This window comes from Podarcis vaucheri (genome assembly GCF_965113315.1).
Source record: "Podarcis vaucheri genome assembly, chromosome: 15".
Lineage (NCBI taxonomy): Eukaryota > Metazoa > Chordata > Lepidosauria > Squamata > Lacertidae > Podarcis > Podarcis vaucheri.
Window position 1 is genome coordinate 45,120,490 of NC_138753.1, and position 22,199 is coordinate 45,142,688.

General features: G+C 47.9%; 1 protein-coding gene across 2 annotated transcripts in view; it reads left to right on the forward strand.

Moving 5' to 3' along the window:
* Positions 1-1,604: 1,604 nt before the first annotated feature.
* The window catches only part of LOC309519522 (outer mitochondrial transmembrane helix translocase-like), a gene marked incomplete at its 5' end in the record, with an annotated part of 69,451 nt that continues 48,856 nt past the window's right edge, over positions 1,605-22,199 (forward strand). For both annotated transcript variants that reach the window (XM_082200625.1, XM_082200624.1), the window contains one exon: positions 1,605-1,778. In XM_082200625.1, the coding sequence (XP_082056751.1) occupies positions 1,605-1,778 (174 nt within the window). The remainder of the gene's footprint in view (positions 1,779-22,199) is intronic.

Consider the following 22,199-nt stretch of genomic DNA (forward strand, 5'->3'; position numbering starts at 1 on the left):
CAAATCAGTTTTCATGACCTTCCAAATCTAGAACATCCGTATTTTCCAATGCTATCCATTCTCGAAGCCAGCACAGGCAGGACGCCTCATAGCATAACCTCAGATCTGGCAGGGAGAAGCCACGTCTTTCTTTAACATCTGTTAACTACATATTTTATTCTTGGTTTCTTCCCCTGCCAGATAAATTTAGAAATATCTTTCTGCCATTCTTTAAAGTGACCTGTCCCACTGATAACAGGTATTGATTGGAATAAAAACAACATGATTGGCAATGCATTCGTTTTTATAACCGATATTCTTCCCCGTATGCCTGCAGGTCAGACCAATTCACAAGATAAAATTACAATATAAAAACACAAAATACATAATCAAAATATAAACAGAAACAGCTGAATAACCCCCAAAACACTTAAGAACAGTTTAAACATTTTTTTAAAAAAACTACAATCAAAAAGCAGTTTAAAAGAATGCAAACAGAACTCTCTGCTGGGCTGCAGGAGTCCTTTTGTAGTCTGTCAGGGGCCCTGGGCCTGGTGAGAGAGGCAGGAGCAGGACCCGGACCCACTCTCAGCAGCTGTTGCCATACAGAAGTTTCTCAATGCCCTTTATTCGTAAGGCTCATTGTTCTGAATTAATGCTTTTGCCTAATGTCTTATAAGCATATTTGAATATTGTATCCAAAATCTCTTGCCCATTGTATCTTTACTGATTTAACCTCTTTACTCCACCCAAGGCCTTTTTTGACCCTTTTTCAACCCCTGGATATTTACTTAGCCCCTTGCACAGTCCCACCAACGTAAAAGGCCCCTGGACGGTTAGGTCCAGTCAAAGACAGCTATGGGGTGTGGCGCTCATCTCACTTCAGGCCGAGGGAGCTGGTGTTTGTCCACATACAGCTTTCCGGGTCATGTGGCCAGCAGGACTAAACTGCTTCTGGCACACAGAAACACCATTTACCTTCCCTATTTATCTACTCATGCTGGTATGCTTTGACCGGGGGGGGGGGGGAGAGTGATATTTCCACTGAGCTACAGTCTTTCCCCATACTGGAGGTGGGAGGTTGAGGATGAGTAAGAATTGCTCCCCTATAGAGATCAGAAAGTTCATAGCAGAGGTGGGACTGTAATAGGAGGTCTTCCTGATTCATAGCTCCTTAGTCACTACACAGCACCAGCATTGTCTCTCCTTGGCTGAAATGTGACTTCATTACTTGGCTTTGTGAACTTGAAGAGTTTGGATTTGGATTTGATATCCCGCCTTTCACTCCCTTTAAGGAGTCTCAAAGCGGCTAACATCCCTTCCTCCCCTACAACAAACAGTCTGTGAGGTGAGTGGGGCTGAGAGACTTCAGAGAAGTGTGACTAGCCAAGGTCACCCAGCAGCTGCAGGTGGAGGAGCAGGGAAGCGAACCTGGTTCACCAGATTACGAGACTACTGCTCTTAACCACTACACCACACTGGCTTTCTTGTGACAATCCAAAATGCTGATACAATGGCTGCAGTTTTTCCTTTCTAATTCATTTATATCCCTTGTCGCCTCCCCCCCTTTTTTACTTTTTTAATGTAGTTCAGCTTGTAGTCTGGCTGCCTGAAACACAGAAGAGATGTTGCTAGGGGAAGTCTCCAAAGACCTTCTGACTCGGCCACTGACCCGGAATGAAGTGTTTGCTGTTCTCCTTCGCCTGACCGTCTTTGGGGCTGCCACCTACTTCAGCATCAAGTGGGTATCAGATGCCTTGGACCCAACCCGTAAGCAAAGGATACAGCTAAAGAAAAAGGTATATACATGGAACTTACCCACAAAGTCCACTGTGTGTGTGCACCAATTGGGTTATAATTTTGGAATCCTAAAATGGTTTTATTTTTTGTTGTTTTGGTTTTAACTGAGATTTTGTACACAACGTAGATATATTTTTATATGAGTTTACAGTAGATAAATATAAAAATGAACTAACTAAATACTAGATAGCTAACATTTAAAAATATCTGTGTGAGAGGACAAAGGAGCTATCTCCTTATGGGATAGTTTCCAGGTGTATATTACTTTCGTAACTTAAGTCTCCCTTCTGGGATCCATTTGTGAACAGAATGTGTGAGTAAACTCTTTTTATACTTTTATAGAAGACTGTGTTGCATCTATCTTTTTATGACGGACTAAAGGGGAAATTACCAAGGAAACTTATTTTAGAGGCTTTAGCGAGCCTAAGCAAACACATCCTCTGCGAAAGTTTAAAAAGGGGAATGTTACTCTACTAAATTGTAGAACTTGTTAACACAAGTTGGAAAGGATATAATCAAACAATATATCCTCTGCTGCATCCCTGAACGTTCCCACAACAGGCATGATGCTCTGAGAGAAAAATACCCATCTGCCCAGAGGTGGCCCTATGGCAAGACTTGCAGCTACATCTTTTAGTAACTTTGTTTGGTCTTCTGGCCTGCTCAGCATCTGAGACACCCAAAATTTGGAGCAATTGGATAATTCATTTGAAACAAAAAAGCCAGCAATTACTTTTTATAGGTATTTATTATCAACAAGTAAGTTTGATATACAGAGTTTAAGAAATGATTGGAATAAAGAGTTGGAATGTTCACGATTACCTAGTCCTAGACCAGGCATGTCCAACAGGTCGATTGCGATCTACTGGTTGATCGCCAGGAAGTTTCTGGTCAATCGCCAGTAGATCGTGTGTTCTTTAGTGATCGCCAGCCTAAAAGGAAAAAAAGCTCACCATAAAAAAAGCTCAACAACTCTTCTCCCCCCCCCCAAAAAAAAAGCTCCATAACCATGGGCAATTGCACAGAGAGCTCCTTCCCTCTTGCTGCCAGAGAGCTCACCAGTATGTGTGTGAGTGTGTTGTGTGGGATGGCTGGATGGCTCCCCCTCCTTCATGCCGACAAAGTATGTGTGTGAGTTTGCATGTGTGCGTGGGGTGGCTCCCCTTCCCTCGAGGATGTGACAGGGATGCTGCCCTGTGCCTATCAGAGACTGGATCCTAGCCTGCACCCTGCTTGGTCAAAGGGGGATGCAGGCTGAGACTTGGGCAGTGCCAGGGGGCAAATCCAAGGGCTGACCAGGGGCTTCCCTTGCCCACCTGGGACACTCCCTCTTCCTTCCCTTGCCGGTTTCCAGTGTGGATCTCTGTAGGTCTCCTGCACTGTGACTAGGAAAGTCTTAGACCTCGCCTGGGATCTCACCCTTCTTTGCCCGCCTGCTTTTTGTATCATCATGCAGGCAAGAGAGGAACAGGCATCTGTCCCGGTTTCTGCATTTGCCAGGATTCATCATTGCAAGGGAGCTTGGGAAACTGAGTTCCCTTGCATGGTGAGTAGTTCCTTTGCGAGGGCTGAGGATCCTGGGAAACTGAGTTTTCCAGCCATTTGGGGCTTTCCGTGTTTGTTTGAGGAAAAGTTTTTCTGTTGGCTAAAAAGCTGTTTTTTGAGGCTGGTTTGTTTCCTGCTTACATAACGTGGTCTTCAGTAATCAAAGAATTCAGTGATACGGACCGAGGGGGGGGTGCCTATTCCCCCCTTCTTCTCGACTGTCCGAGGCGATGACCTCAAGGGTGCCACCGCACACCCACCCTCGAACCCCTTCACCGTTGCACAAGCACCACACTTTTCCCAGACCCTTTCCCGAGCGAAATAAGCTCAAATATATATATTCCCTATCCTTTCCTATGTCTATCTGCGCTCCATACTTAGAACGAGTAGACCGAGTGTTTCTCTTCTCCGCTTATTCCTATGGCCGCGCTTTGGCCAATCACAGCCATGCATTCGTCCTGCAGGAGCTAGCTCAGGGAGCTCTTGCACGCCTCATTTCATCCCTGACAAGCTGCTGACGGCCCCCCCACGGCGAGAACAATAGAACCGAAACTCCTGACCTCGTAAAACTGTCAAAAACTAGTTACAATGTATCCATTCTGTATCCGCCTGTCAAAAACCTTGTTACAATGTATCCACCTTGCCTCTGCTTTCCCTAACAGTGCGGAATAGGTTAAGGATAATAGAAATCTTTGGAAATTCATATAAAATCAACCACAGCTCCAATTCTCTTGCTCTTGGTGTCCTTCGACTCAGTTTCCCCAGGACTCCATGATGCTGCCCGGACTCCATAATCCCCGAGACGGCAAGTCACGTACACAGGAACTCTTTAATCCCGTCAGATCGTTCTGCCCAGCCCTTCCTCCAGGCAATACCAGGTGGCAGACGGTGCATATCAGTAACCCATTGTCCCACCGCCACCGGTACTCATGAAATGTATATTTGTATATGACCCTCGCTCTGCATATTCCACCCCTCCCTTCTCTCAAATGTAGATTAGTGTAACCCCACCTTTCTCTGAGATATTCATGACGTGTGTAATGTATTCCTGATGTAATCCATAAGACCCAACCTTCCCATAATGTATTCATGACGTTTCGCGCACTGTGTTGTGGGACTTGGAGGGAACTTTTAAAAGTTTGTGTCGCCCCATTCTCGGGGTTCAATGCCATTTTGAACCTGTTGCGCAATAAACTCGGATCTTTGTACTTTGCTCCTGTGTCCGGCTGAGTTTCTTTTTCCTCCGCAAGGACCCGCGGACCTAGTCCGACGAGCCGGGTGGCTGTGCAACTACGCACCCGGAATTTTCCGTAACAGTTTGGCGCCTGAACAGGGACTTGAGCGGTTCTCCCGGGTGTTGACCGGGGGCCCCGAAATCTTCAGCCGGCTCCGGGCCGTTTTGCCTGGGAAGACCCTTTTGGACCTCCGGCCATCTCCCGGGCGGTAATCGGAAGTCCCAGGAATTCAGCCGGGGAGCAAAGGGATCCAGCCGGCTTATTCGTCGATCCCGGGATCGGAACATCTTAGAAGACGCGTGAGTATAAGGAAAAGGGAAAATCCAGTGCACTGGTGGGAAGGGGTGGAAGTCTCCTGGCAACCGAATTCTCTGCCCTCCTCTCTATCGTTTCTTCTCACCTGTCTCTTGGTCCAAGTGACAAGAGAGATCGTGGACCACTGCTCAACCCGAAAGGGGGGTTCTGAGCTCTATCTCTTTCTTCTCAAACTCTCCAGCCAGCCGCACCGATTGAGAGTCCGAAAGTAAGACGGAGAGACCCGGCTTGGAAAGACAGCCGACTCCCTGCAACGGGCATCTCAGTCGAAAGCAAGGGGTTGGAGTTCCTTTTCTGAACTTCCCGAGCGCCCTTACGGAGGGGGCAGGAAGGGGTCTTGCTTTCCTATCCATCAATCCCAGCCGCACCGGTCGGGCCACGTAACACGTGTATCGTGCGTGAGCCCGCTTCCGAAAGCAAGGGGGATTTTCCGTTCAAATTCTGTCCAGGGACTACCCGATCTGGCACCGCAGTACGCGGGCGTCCAGTAGGGCCCCTTTTCCTGAGAGTGTGACGATAGGTAGGAGGTTGCCAGGAGGGATAGCCCATGAGGAATTGGGCGGGACCGGCAGAGTGGAAAAGAGACCCCAGGTTAAAAGGTTATAAGGGAATAAGGAACTAAAGAAATAGGAAAGGAAACATAAGGACCGGATAGCTAGAGCTCTTTAAAAACCCACTAAGAGAGTTGCCAAGCAGCTAAAGACCCCGCTTTACTATATATCCTCACATTAGGCATACCAATTCCCTAGGTATACCAACCCTTACCAAACCCTTCTTTCCTCTTTCTGTCTAGACACGCGTGAATCATAAATGGGTACCCAGGCTTCCAAACACGAGCGGGCTCACTCTGGGAGGAAGGCTTCAAGAAAGCCATCCAAATCTCAGAAGGACCCTGACTCCCCTCTCCAATTTGTCATCATGTATTGGAAGTCCATCCCTGGCCACAAACTATTGTCTCAACGAAAACTAGAGGACCTCTGCACGGAGATCTGGCCCGCTAGCACCTCCTCCTCCAAGCCAGAACTACGCTGGCCGCCGGGAGGCTCCTTTAATGAAGAACGTATGAACCACTTAAAAAATTACTTAATGGAAGAAAAACCCCGCCAATTAGAATATTGGGCTACCTTTAAGACCGTAAGGGGGTTGCTCCAAGCTTCAGAAGGTACAGCCTCGTACCAATTACCTATAATGAACCCGGGACGACAGCCCATGCCCCCCCCCATATGAGGGACACATCGCAGATGACGATGCGCAGCAAGCCCTGGTTCCCTTCTACTACGGGAGACCAACACCACCTGCCCCTAGCGACAGCGACAGTTCGAGTAGTGACGAAGAAACAGGGGATGAAGGGGCACAAGAGAACGAAAATAAAAGAGTTACGAGACTTCAGGCTAGAAAGGACCAGCGGGACCCCAGTCAAGCTAAGATAAAAACCCACCATCCAATATCCCGCAACTCTATAGAGGACCCCATCCAAACTAAAAAGAAATCTATCCCCTCAGCGCCTCATGAGCCCACAGCACAAACCCTAGGTCAGAATGCGGAGGCCCCAGGGACTTCTGACCAAGTGAGTTCAACCGTAACCTCTACCGCGGTCCAAATGCCTTTAAGGGCCTTACCAATACCACCTCTCCGACCTGATGGACCGCCGAGAATGGTTTATACACACCACCCCTTCTACACCTCTGACCTCGTAACTTGGTCAAACCAGATGCCCTCCCTAAGGGACGACCCCGATAAATGCCACCGACAGATTAGTGCCATCTTCTCTACCCACAACCCCACTTGGCCAGATGTCCACGTCCTATTGAATGCCCTATTCAACGAGGCAGAAAAAGCAGACATTATAGCCAAGGCTGGGGAAGCAATGGAATCGCCAGATTACCAGAGGGGACGACCCCAAGATGTGGAGGCTCTCTCAGCGCAGTGCCTCCGGGTGGAACCCACATGGGACTACAACACCACGGATGGGATCTGGTGCTTGAACCTGTTTAAGAAAGCCATCTTGGATGGTGTAAAGGCGGCCGGACAGCGCACCGTTAACTGGACCAAGGTCCAAACAGTAATGCAGGGGCCGAACGAACACCCGTCTGATTATTATACCAGGCTGGTCTCCGCCATCAAAACTTGGGGGGGAATAGACCCTGAAAATTCCCAACATGAGGTGATAGTCAAGGGTTTCTTCAAGGACCAAGCCTGCCCGGACATTAGGAAGGCCCTGAATCTACAGATTGGTTACGATGGGAAAAGCATTAGTGAGATCTTATCCATCGCCAAATCCGTTTATAACTCCAGAGACGAGAGAAAACGGAAAGAAACAAAAACAGAGACAGAACAGATCTTGGCTTTAAGTATGGAAGCTACCCAAGACCCTAACCGAAATAGAGGCTTCCACCGAGGGAAGGGGGTTCGGGGAGGAGGACCGCCCAATCCCTACAGGCAATGGGGACCGACCAACGGAGGGTGCTACTACTGCGGGCAGGAGGGACACATAAAAAGGTTCTGCCCCTATCTTAACACACCATCCTACGGAGGACAGGATCAGAAACCATTCCCTGCTCGAGCAAACCAACCCCCTTTCCCCTCACAACGCACTCTAACTCAGGGATACGCAGTTCACCAACCGACAGCCTATCCTCCGCAAATATCCTCGAACCCAACACCCCAGCCTCAACGACCTCAACCGGGCCCACGAACTCTAATGCCGACCATGAATACTCCTACCCACCCGTGGGCAGATGCCACCGCTCCTCCCCTACACCCCCCAAACCAGCCACCACCTGACGATCAAGTTAACTACTGACAACCAAAAGGGGATCCCAGCCCTACCCAAACCATTTGTCCCATGTTAACGTTGTCATCTGAAGATCCTGTTTGCACTATAGAGATTGATGGTCATCCCTACCAGTGCCTACTAGACACGGGGGCTACATATTCCACCTTAACCGACAGCCATCTACTACCAGGGACAGTAACAAAAAAGGTAATGGGACTGGATGGGATACCCCGCACGTGCCCACTCTCACAACCAGCCAAGGTTACCCTCGGACCCCTACTAGCGGAACATACCTTTCTCCTAACCAGCAGCCCAGTGAACCTCCTCGGCAGGGACCTCCTTTGCAAACTTAATGCCACCATAAAGTGTTCCGCGGAGGGCATCTACCTCTACATGCCCGAGGACTCCGTCACCGCTTTCCAGGGCATCATACAGGAAGCGAAATCAGACCAACAGTTTCCCGAACTTCCCCCAGAATTAGAAAGGGAATTGCCCACCTCTCTGTGGGGCACTGAATCAACTTCGGTGGGACTTTTAATCTCGGCCACCCCAGTTAAAATTACTTACCGGACCGACCTGCCCTTCCCTTGCACCAAACAATACCCCTTGCCCAAAGAGGCCATCGAAGGATTAACCCCAATGATCGAAGATTTCCTCGAAAAGGGGATCCTAGTCCCATGCGCTTCGCCTTGTAATACCCCAGTACTCCCAGTAAAAAAACCCTCAGTGGAAGGAGCCCCTGTCCGATATCGTTTCGTCCAAGACCTAAGACTAGTGAACCAGTTCGTCATACCCCGCCACCCTGTGGTGGGCAACCCAAACTCTCTTTTAAATGCCATTCCAGCGGAGACAACGTGGTATTCCGCCGCGGACTTATGCTCCGCCTTCTTTAGTATACCCCTAGACCCTGCCAGCCAATTCCTCTTTGCCTTCACCTGGGGACCCAGTCAGTTAACGTGGACAAGACTGCCCCAAGGTTATGTGGAGTCGCCCGCAATTTTCTCCGCAGTGCTACATCAAGATTTAGAGGACATACGTTTACCTGCTAACTCCGCCCTCCTTCTCTACGTAGACGACCTCTTATTGTGTTCCACTAGTGAGGAGGCATGTAAAGTTGACACAAAACACCTCCTGTCTGAATTAGCGAAGAAAGGACACAAAGTATCCCCTAAAAAGCTTCAATATTGCAAACAGGAAGTGAAGTACCTCGGGCACATCCTAGGAGTAGGTACCCGGAGTTTAGCCACTGACAGGATAGAAGCCGTCACAAAAATTCCCCTCCCAAAGACTAAGCGACAGTTACGCGGCTTCCTTGGGATGGCAGGCTTTTGCCGAGCATGGATTGCCGGCTACAGCGAAATCACAAAGCCCTTAACTTTCATGACCCGCCAAGACCACCCAGACACCTTGGTCTGGGAAGAAGAAGCCTATAAGTCCTTTGAAAGACTAAAACGGGAATTGAGATCTGCCCCTGCACTAGGATTACCTGATTATCGCATCCCCTTTAACCTGTTCATCCACGAGCAAATGGGGGTAGCCTCCGGTGTCCTAACCCAACCATTCCGAGACCAAGAAAGGCCAGTGGCCTATTATAGTTTGCAATTGGATAACACCGCGAAAGGGGCAGTCAGTTGCCTGAGAGCCATCGCCGCCGCCGCAATCCTCCTCGAAAAGGCTCAAGAAACGGTTTTAGGACATGAGATTACCATTCATGTGCCTCACTCTGTCTCAACCCTCCTTACCCTAAGGGGATGCCATCACTTCTCAAATTCCCGCCTCAACCGCTATGAAGCCCTCCTATTGACCCCGTCGAACGTCACAATCAAGCGAGTAAATTCCCTAAACCCAGCCACCTTATTACCCCTCCCGGATGATGGCACCCCACATCATGACTGTGCCACAATAGTTCGCCAAGCCGAGAAACCCAGGGAAGACCTGGATCACATACCTTTAGAAAACCCGGACCTTGTACTATACACAGATGGCAGCTCCAAGGTCGTAGAAGGGGAGAAGAAAACAGGATATGCCGTGGTTTCGGAATTTGAAGTGTTAGAATCTAACCCCATCAACCCACAATATAGCGCCCAAGCGGCAGAACTAATAGCGCTCATACGCGCCTGCGAACTCAGCGAGGGTAAGCGGGCTACCATCTACACGGATAGTAAATATTGTTTCGGCTTGGTCCACACCACTGGTCAAATCTGGCTACAAAGGGGCTTCTTAACAGCTGCGGGCTCCAAAATTTCACACGCCGCCCTAGTGGAGAGACTATTGACCGCTATCCACATGCCCAGTGCGATCGCAGTTGTGCATTGTAAAGCACATACCCGGGGAAGGGACCCAGTTTCGAGAGGCAACCGACGGGCTGACCACGCGGCTCAAGCAGCCGCACTCCGCCCCCCCAACCAAGAATCAGAGTTTCAAGCCCTACAGGTCCCATTTAATGTAGATCCCACACAGATTTACAAAGAAGCCCCCGAGGAAGAAAAGACTCTCTGGCGTTCAGTGGGTGCAGTCCAACAAAATGACGTTTGGGTCCTCCCCGATGGCAGACCCGTTCTTCCAAAAACATGGGTTTCAAAATTGGTGAGGGTTCTCCACCAACAAACGCATTGGGGAAAAGGGAGACTGATAGAACATGTTAAGAGATCTTGGTACGCACCGGGCTTGGCAATCGCAGCCACAACAGCCTCTAAGAACTGTATTACCTGCAACTCCTACAACCCCAAAAGACAACCCAGAGCACCTCCGGGCGCCAGACTATGGGCATTCGTCCCCTTCGAAAGCCTACAACTGGATTTTATCGACCTACCTCCCTGCCAAGGCTTTAAACACGCCCTCATTATAATAGATAAACTCTCTTCCTGGGTAGAAGGATTTCCCTGTAGAAAACCAACCGCCTCAGTAGTAGCCAGAGCCCTCCTGCAGGACATCATTCCCCGGTTTGGAATTCCCCGCCGCCTAGACAGCGACAGAGGAACCCATTTCACGGCTCAAATAGTGCAATCGGTCACAAAGGCTCTACAAATAAAATGGGATCTCCATACACCCTATCACCCACAATCTTCTGGCAAAGTAGAGCGCATGAACCAAGAAATTAAAACACAACTTGGAAAACTCTGTAGACTTACTGGGCTAAAGTGGGTAAATGCACTCCCATTAGTTCTCCACAATATACGAAGCGCCCCCACGGGACCCTTGAAACTATCTCCGTACGAACTCCTATTCGGGAGGCCCCCTCCCGTCTATAATACTCTATTTCCCCTTTCGGAGCTCGAACTAGGAGAAGCAGAACTTACTAACTATGTTATTCAGCTCCAGACACAACTACAGCGCCTCCACCAGTACGCGGCCATCGAGGGACAGAACCTGCCCATTGACGTGCAAGCCCACCCCTTCAATCCCGGCGACTGGATTCTCGTCAAGGTTTATCAAAAGGAACCCCTTCAACCCGCCTGGGAGGGCCCCTACCAAATCCTACTCACATCACCAACCGCTGTAAAGGTAGGGGAGAAGAATTCGTGGATCCATCACATGAGGTGTAAGGCTGCGCCACCCCCTCAGGAGACGGAAGAAAGCCCCGGCGAGGACTTCACCTTCTCGACCCCTCCCACACCACCGACCTCGTACATCGACGACGACGAGGAACAGACCGGACCCGCAGATCGGGGCCAAGATCGGGCTCAACAGACCGGACCCGCAGATCGGGGCCAAGATCGGGCTCAACAGACCGGACCCGCAGATCGGGGCCAAGATCGGGCTCAACAGACCGGACCCGCAGATCGGGGCCAAGATCGGGCCCAACAGACCGGACCAGACATCACGACATCCAACTGGACATCCGAGATCGTCCCTGACACCGACACTCTCAAACTACGTCTCAAACGCGTTTGACAGCTCATTTGACAGCTCTCTACGTCACCGCTTCACCCTGCTTCATCTGACAGCTCATTTGACAGCTCTCTACGTCACCGCTTCACCCTGCTTCATCTGACAGCTCCGCCTGACAGCTCTCTACGTCACCGCTTCACCCTGCTTCATCTGACAGCTCCGCTTGACAGCTCTCTACGTCACCGCTCCCCCCTGCTTCATCTGACAGCTCCGCTTGACAGCTCTCTACGTCACCGCTTCATCCCGCTTCATCTGACAGCTCCGTTTGACAGTTCTCTACGCCACCACTCCACCTGACAGTTCCGTTGACAGCCGCATTTTTTTTTTTGACAGTTCACCTGATGCCTTCGTCTGACCACTTGCAAGCTATCTCTCTCCCCACACGCACGCCTGCCATGGGTTTTGCCTGCACCGCCCTTCTTCTCGCAGCTCTATCCAGGACCATGTCTACCTCATCAGACCACTGTACGGGATTGCAAACGGACTATCACTTCTTGGACTATCACGAGGTCGAGACAGGGGGAAGGTCTAACCCTGACCGAATGGGGGACTTTGACTTTTGCCTTCCTGAGTCTCGGACCCTACTGCGCCATTCTCTAGTACCCCGACTCACCAATGACGAATACTGGGAACTGTTCATCAGAAACAGGGACCTACGCCGCATTGGCTCTGCTGCCCTCACTCTGGACCATTCTTCCTACCGCCTGACGTGCCATAACGGGACTTATCTCCTATACAAAGGTGGGGAGATCACGCAAAGCCCAAACTGGACCGAAGTCGAGATAGGAGGGGCCTCTCACGCTTACACGGACTCCAACCACCCCTCTGGAAACTTGATTTTTGGGTTCCAGTGTCTCCTCTCCACCCAAGGGACCCGGAAACCTCAACTTCAGGGTCTCTGCCTACGGCGGTTCTGCTGCTTATGGAACCTGGGGGTCACTCGTGGGTGGAAAGGGGTCGAATATCTGGAAGGTTGGCACCATCCCATACACCCTTCACGCCCCCCCTCCTGGGATCACGCTGGACCCCTGAGGTGCAGCGGAATTGCCAGAGACCGGCAGCTATTAAATACCACCGACCCACTTCACCCAGTCGGTACCGCACCTAGACAATTCGGCCTAGACTCTGCGCTCCTGGGAGAGGACCTCCTTTCTTCCTGGGAGCAAAATTCCTACATTAAACTTCTCAGCCAGGTGGCGAAGGAAGCACCCTACCCAGACTGCTGGATCTGCGCACATGCACCCAGTCACCTCCAGCAGAGCCTCCCACTTGTCCCAGTACCAGTGACCTTAGAACAATTCCGCTCTGGAAACGTTACGTCCTGGAATCTAACCGCGCTCAACTTGACGCATCAGTACCTCTACCTCACAGGCCCTACAAAGGGACCCCTTTGCCGCCGCTTCTCCGGAGAAGGAACATTCATTGGGTCCAGTACGTGCACCTCCACTCTCGAAATCCTATCAACTGGACTAGTCACCGTCACCAACGCAAGGGGTCCCCGGACTTTTCCTAACCTCACCACCGCCTGGGCCGTTGTCGTTGGACACCCCTTAGACTGGAAGCCCCAAGCCACGGACTCCATGCTGCTACAAACCTTTGCTTCCGGCAGAATGGAGTCTTACCTCAGCGGCTTATTCTGGGTATGTGGACATCGCGCATACACATGGGTGAGCCCACACATGTCCGGATCCTGCTTCGTCGGCTACATTGTTCCTGGAATTAGGATAGTTCCACACCTACCCCCCGGAAGACAAAGAAATAAGAGGGAACAGAAAGAGCTGTCAGACCTGTCAGACGTCGCTGCGAATGGAGAAACCGTGGGCCGAGCGCTCTTCCCCGCCTACGGTGCCGGTTCAAACCACGTGGATATTCTCCGACTCACTGACATCCTCCTTAAGTTCATGCAAGAGGCGACTCAGATCACAGACTCTCTCATGTCGGAACTATCTGAGGTAAGACAATTAAGCCTACAGACGAGAATCGCGACAGACTTCCTCTTGTCCAGTCAAGGAGGCACCTGCGCATTAATAGGCACAGAGTGCTGTACATACGTGACTGACCAGACCTTAAATATAACTGGACATTTAAATAATATTCATGAACTAGCAGGGAAGCTCCACGACATCCAGCATGAGGGGCTATCCGATGTGGACTTATGGGGATGGTTGCCCAAGCTGGGATGGCTCAGACAACTATTGAAAGTCGTGTTGTTTATCATTTTAACTGTTTTCCTTTGTGTCTCTATCCTATGTTGTACTATGCATTGTATTACCCCTTGCTGCTCTCTCCTCCGACATTCTGCTTCTACTAGCTCCTTTCCTCTGCGAGCCTATTCCCGCTCCCGACATGCTCCCACTTTCCCAGACTATGTACAGATGAGACATTTGGGAGAAGGTGAATATGAGATCACCGAAATTTAGTGCTCAAATGGTGCGGAGAAAGGATTTGCAAGTTCTTACAGAACTTTAATGCAAATCTATCTCCGAATGGGGGACTGATACGGACCGAGGGGGGGGTGCCTATTCCCCCCTTCTTCTCGACTGTCCGAGGCGATGACCTCAAGGGTGCCACCGCACACCCACCCTCGAACCCCTTCACCGTTGCACAAGCACCACACTTTTCCCAGACCCTTTCCCGAGCGAAATAAGCTCAAATATATATATTCCCTATCCTTTCCTATGTCTATCTGCGCTCCATACTTAGAACGAGTAGACCGAGTGTTTCTCTTCTCCGCTTATTCCTATGGCCGCGCTTTGGCCAATCACAGCCATGCATTCGTCCTGCAGGAGCTAGCTCAGGGAGCTCTTGCACGCCTCATTTCATCCCTGACAAGCTGCTGACGGCCCCCCCACGGCGAGAACAATAGAACCGAAACTCCTGACCTCGTAAAACTGTCAAAAACTAGTTACAATGTATCCATTCTGTATCCGCCTGTCAAAAACCTTGTTACAATGTATCCACCTTGCCTCTGCTTTCCCTAACAGTGCGGAATAGGTTAAGGATAATAGAAATCTTTGGAAATTCATATAAAATCAACCACAGCTCCAATTCTCTTGCTCTTGGTGTCCTTCGACTCAGTTTCCCCAGGACTCCATGATGCTGCCCGGACTCCATAATCCCCGAGACGGCAAGTCACGTACACAGGAACTCTTTAATCCCGTCAGATCGTTCTGCCCAGCCCTTCCTCCAGGCAATACCAGGTGGCAGACGGTGCATATCAGTAACCCATTGTCCCACCGCCACCGGTACTCATGAAATGTATATTTGTATATGACCCTCGCCCTGCATATTCCACCCCTCCCTTCTCTCAAATGTAGATTAGTGTAACCCCACCTTTCTCTGAGATATTCATGACGTGTGTAATGTATTCCTGATGTAATCCATAAGACCCAACCTTCCCATAATGTATTCATGACGTTTCGCGCACTGTGTTGTGGGACTTGGAGGGAACTTTTAAAAGTTTGTGTCGCCCCATTCTCGGGGTTCAATGCCATTTTGAACCTGTTGCGCAATAAACTCGGATCTTTGTACTTTGCTCCTGTGTCCGGCTGAGTTTCTTTTTCCTCCGCAAGGACCCGCGGACCTAGTCCGACGAGCCGGGTGGCTGTGCAACTACGCACCCGGAATTTTCCGTAACATCAGGAATTGGATACCAGCACTGTTGGGGTCTTTGTTGATTGTTGGTGCATTTTAAAACTGAAGCCATGTGGGGCCAGGGGCCGGGCGCTGGTTGGGTTGTTATTTTCCTGTGCCTTCCAGGTGGGCGTGCTCTTGCTAAAGTTTCCAGTGCTACTGCTTTATATAATAAATGAAAATTAATTAAAAGGAATAAATAAATATTTTTTTTTAAATAATCATTGTGCATTTTAAGTTAACAAGCAGGGTACCTGAGCCATTGGTGCTTCAGCTGGTCCCAGGTTCCTTACGTGGGGCAGGTCCCAGCCTCCATTGGGGTGGCATTGTTTTGCAGCAAGGTTTGATTTTGAGGTGGTTTGTGTGCAGCTTTGGCTGTGCGGTTGCAGGGGAATACAGCTTTTGTTTTAAGTTCAGTTCTGAGGTTTGCTACTGCATTTGCTTTTAGCTTTTTGGTTTGCTTTGGAGGTAGTGTGGTGTGGGTACAGTTGTTTTCATCTACTGGCTCCTCAGATCTGTGTAAACTACTTAGCTGAGTTGGTTTTCCTTGTCTGGGTGATTTGTATCTTAAAGGTTGTCACACTTTAGAAAGCAGGCAGTCTTCTGTCTTGCTGAGTTAGTTTTTAAATCAATTCTTTCAGAAGGTCTAGTCCCTATTGTAAAAAAAATGAGTGCTCCAAAGAAGTCCAAAACCTCATTTTCATAAGGAATCATAGAATCATAGAATTGGAAAAGACCACAAGGGTCATCGAGTCTAACCCCCTGCCAAGCAGGAAACACCATCAGAGCACTCCTGACATATGGTTGTCAAGCCTCTGCTTAAAGACCTCCAAAGTAGGAGACTCCACCACACTCCTTGGCAGCAAATTCCACTGTCGAACAGCTCTTACTGTCAGGAAGTTCTTCCTAATGTTTAGGTGGAATCTTCTTTCTTGTAGTTTGGATCCATTGCTCCGTGTCCGCTTCTCTGGAGCACCAGAAAACAACCTTTCTCCCTCCTCTATGTGACATCCTTTTATATATTTGAACATGGCTATCATATCACCCCTTAACCTCCTCTTCTCCAGGCTAAACATGCCCAGCTCCCTTAGCCGTTCCTCATAAGACATCGTTTCCAGGCCTTTGACCATTTTGGTTGCCCTCCTCTGGACACGTTCCAGTTTGTCAGTGTCCTTCTTGAATTGTGGTGCCCAGAACTGGACACAGTACTCCAGGTGTGGTCTGACCAGAGCAGAATACAGTGGCACTATTACTTCCCTTGATCTAGATGCTATACTCCTATTGATGCAGCCCAGAATTGCATTGCCTTTTTTAGCTGCCGCGTCACACTGTTGGCTCATGTCAAGTTTGTGGTCAACCAAGACTCCTAGATCCTTTTCACATGTACTGCTCTCAAGCCAGGTGTCACCCATCTTGTATTTGTGCCTCTCATTTTTTTTGCCCAAGTGCAATACTTTACATTTCTCCCTGTTAAAATTCATCTTGTTTGTTTTGGCCCAGTTCTCTAATCTGTCAAGGTCATTTTGAAGTGTGATCCTGTCCTCTGGGGTGTTAGCCACCCCTCCCAGTTTGGTGTCATCTGCAAATTTGATCAGGATGCCCTTGAGTCCATCATCCAAGTCGTTGATAAAGATGTTGAATAAGACCGGGCCCAAGACAGAACCCTGTGGCACCCCACTAGTCACTCTTCTCCAGGATGAAGAGGAACCATTGATGAGCACCCTTTGGGTTCGGTCAGTTAGTCCGTTACAAATCCACTGAGTGGTAGCATAGTCAAGACCGCATTTTACCAGCTTCTTTACAAGAATATCATGGGGCACCTTGTCAAATGCCTTGCTGAAATCAAGGTAGGCTACATCCACTGCGTTCCCTTCATCTACCAGGCTTGTAATTCTGTCAAAAAATGAGATCAGGTTAGTCTGACATGACTTATTTTTCAGAAATCCATGCTGACTATTGGTGATCACAGCATTCCTTTCTAGGTGCTCACAGACTGTTTGCTTAATGATCTGCTCTAGAATCTTCCCTGGTATTGATGTCAGACTGACTGGGCGGTAATTATTTGGGTCCTCTCTTTTCCCCTTTTTGAAAATAGGGACAACATTTGCCCTCCTCCAGTCTGCCGGGACTTCGCCTGTTCTCCAGGAATTCTCAAAGATGACTGCCAGTGGTTCTGAGATCACATCTGCCAGTTCTTTTAATACTCTTGGATGCAGTTCATCTGGCCCTGGAGACTTGAATACATCTAAACTGGCCAAGTATTCTTGTACTATCTCCTTAGTTATTCTGGGCTGTGTTTCCTTTGTTGAATCATTTGCTCCAAATTCTTCAGGTCGGGCATTGTTTTCTTTATCGGAGAAGACTGAGGCAAAGAAGGCATTGAGGAGTTCAGCCCTTTCTGTGTTCCCTGTTTGCATTTCACCATCTTCTCCTCTGAGTGACCCCACTGTTTCTTTGTTCTTCCTTTTGCTACGAACATACCCATAAAAGCCTTTTTTGTTGCTTTTAACCTCTCTAGCAAGCCTGAGTTCATTCTGTGCTTTAGCTTTTCTGACTTTGTGTCTACACGTGCTGGCTATTTGTTTGAATTCCTCTTTGGTGGTTTCCCCCCTTTTCCATTTTTTTGTACACATCCTTTTTTAATCTTAACTCAGTTAAAAGTTCTTTAGATAGCCACCCTGGCTTCTTTAGGCACCTTCCATGTTTCCGTCTCATTGGTATTGCCTGACGTTGTGCTTTTACTATCTCCCTCTTAACAAACTCCCAGCCATCATGAACTCCCTTTCCTTTTAGTATTACTGTCCATGGGATCTCACCCAGCACTTCCCTAAGTTTTATGAAGTCGGCTTTCTTAAAGTCAAGAAATTGAGTCCTAGTATGCTTGGCTGCTCCTTTCCGCTGTATAGTAAACTTCAGAAGAGCACGATCACTCGCGCCTAATGATCCTTCCACTTCTACCCCACTAACCAGGTCATCAACATTGGTTAGGACCAGATCTAAAATGGCTGTTCCTCTTGTTGCTTCTCCCACTTTCTGGACAATGAAGTTGTCTGCAAGGCCAGTGAGGAATCTGTTTGACCTTATGCTCTTGGCTGAGTTTGACGTCCAACAAATATCTGGGTAATTGAAGTCCCCCATTACTACTATCTCCCTTCCTTTTGCATGCTTGGCCATCTGTTCCAGGAAGGCATCATCTATGTCCTCCGTTTGGCTTGGGGATCTATAGTAAACTCCCACAATGAGGTCACTGTTATTCTTCTCTCCCTTAATTTTGACCCAAATGCTCTCACTTTGGCTTTGAGGTTCTAAATCTTGGATCTCTTCACAGGTATACACATCCCTAACATATAACGCCACTCCTCCTCCTTTCTTGTCTGGTCTGTTTCTCTGAAATAGATTGTATCACCCCATTATTACATTCCAATCATGGGACTTATCCCACCAGGTTTCAGTGATGCCTATTATGTCATATTTAGTTTGCTGTACCAAGAGCTCAAGCTCATCTTGTTTATTTCCCATGCTTTGCGCATTAGTGTACAGACATTGAAGTCCATTAATCATTCCCCCGTGTCTCTTATTTAAGGATTTTTTCCTCCCACCACTAGGTCTGCGTGCTGTTTGCTCCATTTGGTCTATGACATTTGGATGATCATCTTCATCAATTGATAGGCTCCTACCTTCAGGAGCACTGTCTCCCTCCCCCACATTAGTCAGTTTAAAGCCCTCCTGATGAGGTTTCTGAGATTTTTGGCAAAAACATTTCTCCCAACCGTTGTGAGGTGCAGCCCATCGCTTGCCAGAAGTCCATCTTCAAGAAACTGCAGTCCGTGATCTAAGAATCCAAACCGTTCCTGTTTACACCATTTGCGAAGCCAGCTGTTCACTTCCACTATTTTTCCCTCTCTCCCTGGGCCACGTTGTTCAACTGGGAGGACAGATGAGATGACAATTTGTGCATTTAATTGCTTCAATTTCCTGCCCAGAGCCTCGTAGTCTCTTTTGATCTTCTGGAGGCTATTGCTTGCAGTGTCATTGGTTCCCACATGAACCAAGAGGAAGGGGTATTTGTCAGTGGGTTTTATGATTCCTTGCAGTCGTTCAGTTACATCTTGGATCTTAGCCCCGGGGAGACAGCACACTTCCCGAGACATCTTGTCAGGCCCACAGATCACTGCTTCTGTTCCCCTCAGTAGGGAATCCCCTATCACCACTACACGCCTCCTCTTCGGTTTGGTCGGGGTTCTTCCATGAGCTGTCCGTTCCAAGGTCACCTGCACATTCCCTGAGGACTGACTTTGCTGCTCGTCTTCATATACCTGATCGACTGAAATGAGGGAGAGATCCTCAAATGGAGTCTGCTCTTCGTCTTCCATGCTAGGGGAGAGGACCTCAAAGCGATTGTGTATTTCTAAACAATCAGAACGAACCCTGGGCCTCCTACTTCTTTGAGTCACGTTTCTCCATATATCTGGCTCCTGTGTTGATGAACTAGCCTCCTTCTCAGGGGAGTCCCCTGTCTCCTCCTTGGTGGAGACGGTGTGCTCTGTTGCTTCCAAGAAGAGCTCCAGATCTCTAATTCTTTGGAGCGTAGCTACACGTTCCTCCAGTTGCTGGACTTTGTCTTTTAAGAGGGCAATCAACATGCAATTGCTGCAGGTAAAGCTGCCTGCAACCTTTGGCAAGATGGCAAACATTGCGCAGGAACCACAGGCGACTGCAGCTGTTCCCTCCCCCTTCATCTTGAGAATGTGTCGTTGGGGGTGGCTACAGCGGTCCTCCATCATAAAAAGCGTGAAGACAGGACAAATAACTGACCCCACACAAAAAAACCTAGGTCTCCCCCAACAAATGTTTGAGACTAGCTCCCCTAAATCTAAAAGATGGATCAAACTGCGCGCGCTGCTGCCCTGCAAGCTCTGATAAGCTCCTCCCACAGCTAATCACCTGCCTCAACAGAAACCCTGCCCCCTCTGACCTTTGCACAGGGAGAACAGCTAATCAGCCACAAAGAAACACACACACAAGAAAACCCTTTTTGCTCCTTCTTCAACTGCTGCCCTGCTAGCTAGAATGGGAAATTGAGGAATGGGAAATTGAGTATTTCTTTGTGATGGTGAAAGAGAAGTGTTGTTGTTTAATTTGTAACACCTCTGTGTCCTTACCAAAAAAGGGTAACTTGGAACCCCATTATAATGCTTTCCACCGTAATAAATTTGATGTCGATTTTCCAGTCAAAAGTGGAATTCGTAAACTTAAGCTCAAAGAACTCAAAGCAAAATTAGCTTCTCAGCAGCAATTACTGGTAAAATCCAACTCACATTCTAACAATGCAACCATTTCATCCTGATTGCTAAAAAGTGCAAACTTTTCACAGAAGGGGAGTTTGTAAAAGAGTGTTTTCTTGCAGCAGTTGAACATCTTTTTGAAGGGTTTAAAAATTAAAAAGAGACCATAGCTGCTATCCAAGATCTTCAATTATCAAGAAACACAGCCATACAGTGACTGGAAAACATGTGTAAAAATGTTGATGAACAGCTGTTGAAAGATGTGTCCAGTTGTGTTGCTTTCTCACTCTAGCTAAACAAATCTACAGACATCAGTGACACAGCTCAGCTACTAGTTTTTATTTGTATGGTTTTTAAATATTACAGCACAAAAGAAGAACTACTTGGGATAGTTTCTTTAAAAGAGAAAACCACCAGTGAAGAAATATTTAATTCCTTCTATTTCTTTATAAACAAGCTTAATGTTCCATTACACAAGCTTCTTGCCATCACTACAGATGAAGCAAAAGCCATGACAGGTCGGGTTAATGGATTTATTGCCCTTTTTCGACAACATGGTGATTTCCCTGACTTCCTTGCGTACCACTGTATCATTCACCAGCAAGTTTTGGCAAGCAAGAAACTGAACACAAAGCATGTCATGGACATAGCTTTTAAAATTGTAAATTCAATTTGTGGAAAAGCACTTCAAAGACGGCTTTTCAATCTCACTCTTGAGGAAGGGCAGCTAGAATTAATTTTACACACAGATGTAAGGTGGCTCAGTAGGCACAAATTTTTGGTAAGATTTCGTAGTTTGTAGGAAGAAATAATATCCTTTATGAAGGAGAGGGGAGATGAGTACGCTCAGTTAGAAGATGATGAGTGGTTATTTGATCTGGCTTTCCTTGCTGATTTCACAGGTAAACTTAGTGATATGAACCTAGAGCTACAAGGTAAAGGTAAATGCATTGGCAAGATGATTATCATAGTTTCATCCTACAAAACAAAATTTAAGCTAATGACGGCTGACTTTGCAATCAAAATTTTTGATCACTTTCCTAATATGCAGGACCATCTGGAAAAAAAATCCTGACTTTGTTTTTCAAACAGAGAAGTATGTGGGCAAAATTGGTGCTGTTATTCTGTAGTTAAAAAAGATTTGGTGACTTCCAAAAAATTGAATTAATTGTAGAGTACATGCCATTTCCATTCAAATCTGATTTGGACTTTAAAAAAATTGCAGTCATTATCAGTTCAAATTACTCATTGTGCAAAATATCTCTTGAAAATGATATATTAACTCTGAAAAATGACATTTTTATGAGGGCCCGTGCAGAAGAATAATAATTTTGGGAGTTTGTGCCTATGCAGAAATTTCCAAATTTGAGAAGATGCAGTGAAATTCTACACTCATGTTTCTGTTCTACTCCATGATAATATGACAGCAACAATCATAGATAACAATGGCTCTCAAAGTGAACCATTCACAGTGGGATCAGGTGTTAAACAGGGTTGTGTTATTGCCCCAACTCTATTGATTATTTTCATTGCCATGATCCTACACTTTGTCAAAGGGAAACTCCCCACTGTAGTAGAAATCATATATCAAACAGATGGAAAGCTCTTCAATCTGAGCAGGCCGAAAGCAAAGACTTCTTTCATAGAGCTTCAGTATGCTGATGACAACGTCGTGTGTGCACGCTCAGAGGATGACCTCCAAACTATCCTAAATATATTTGCCGAAGCTTACAAAAAGCT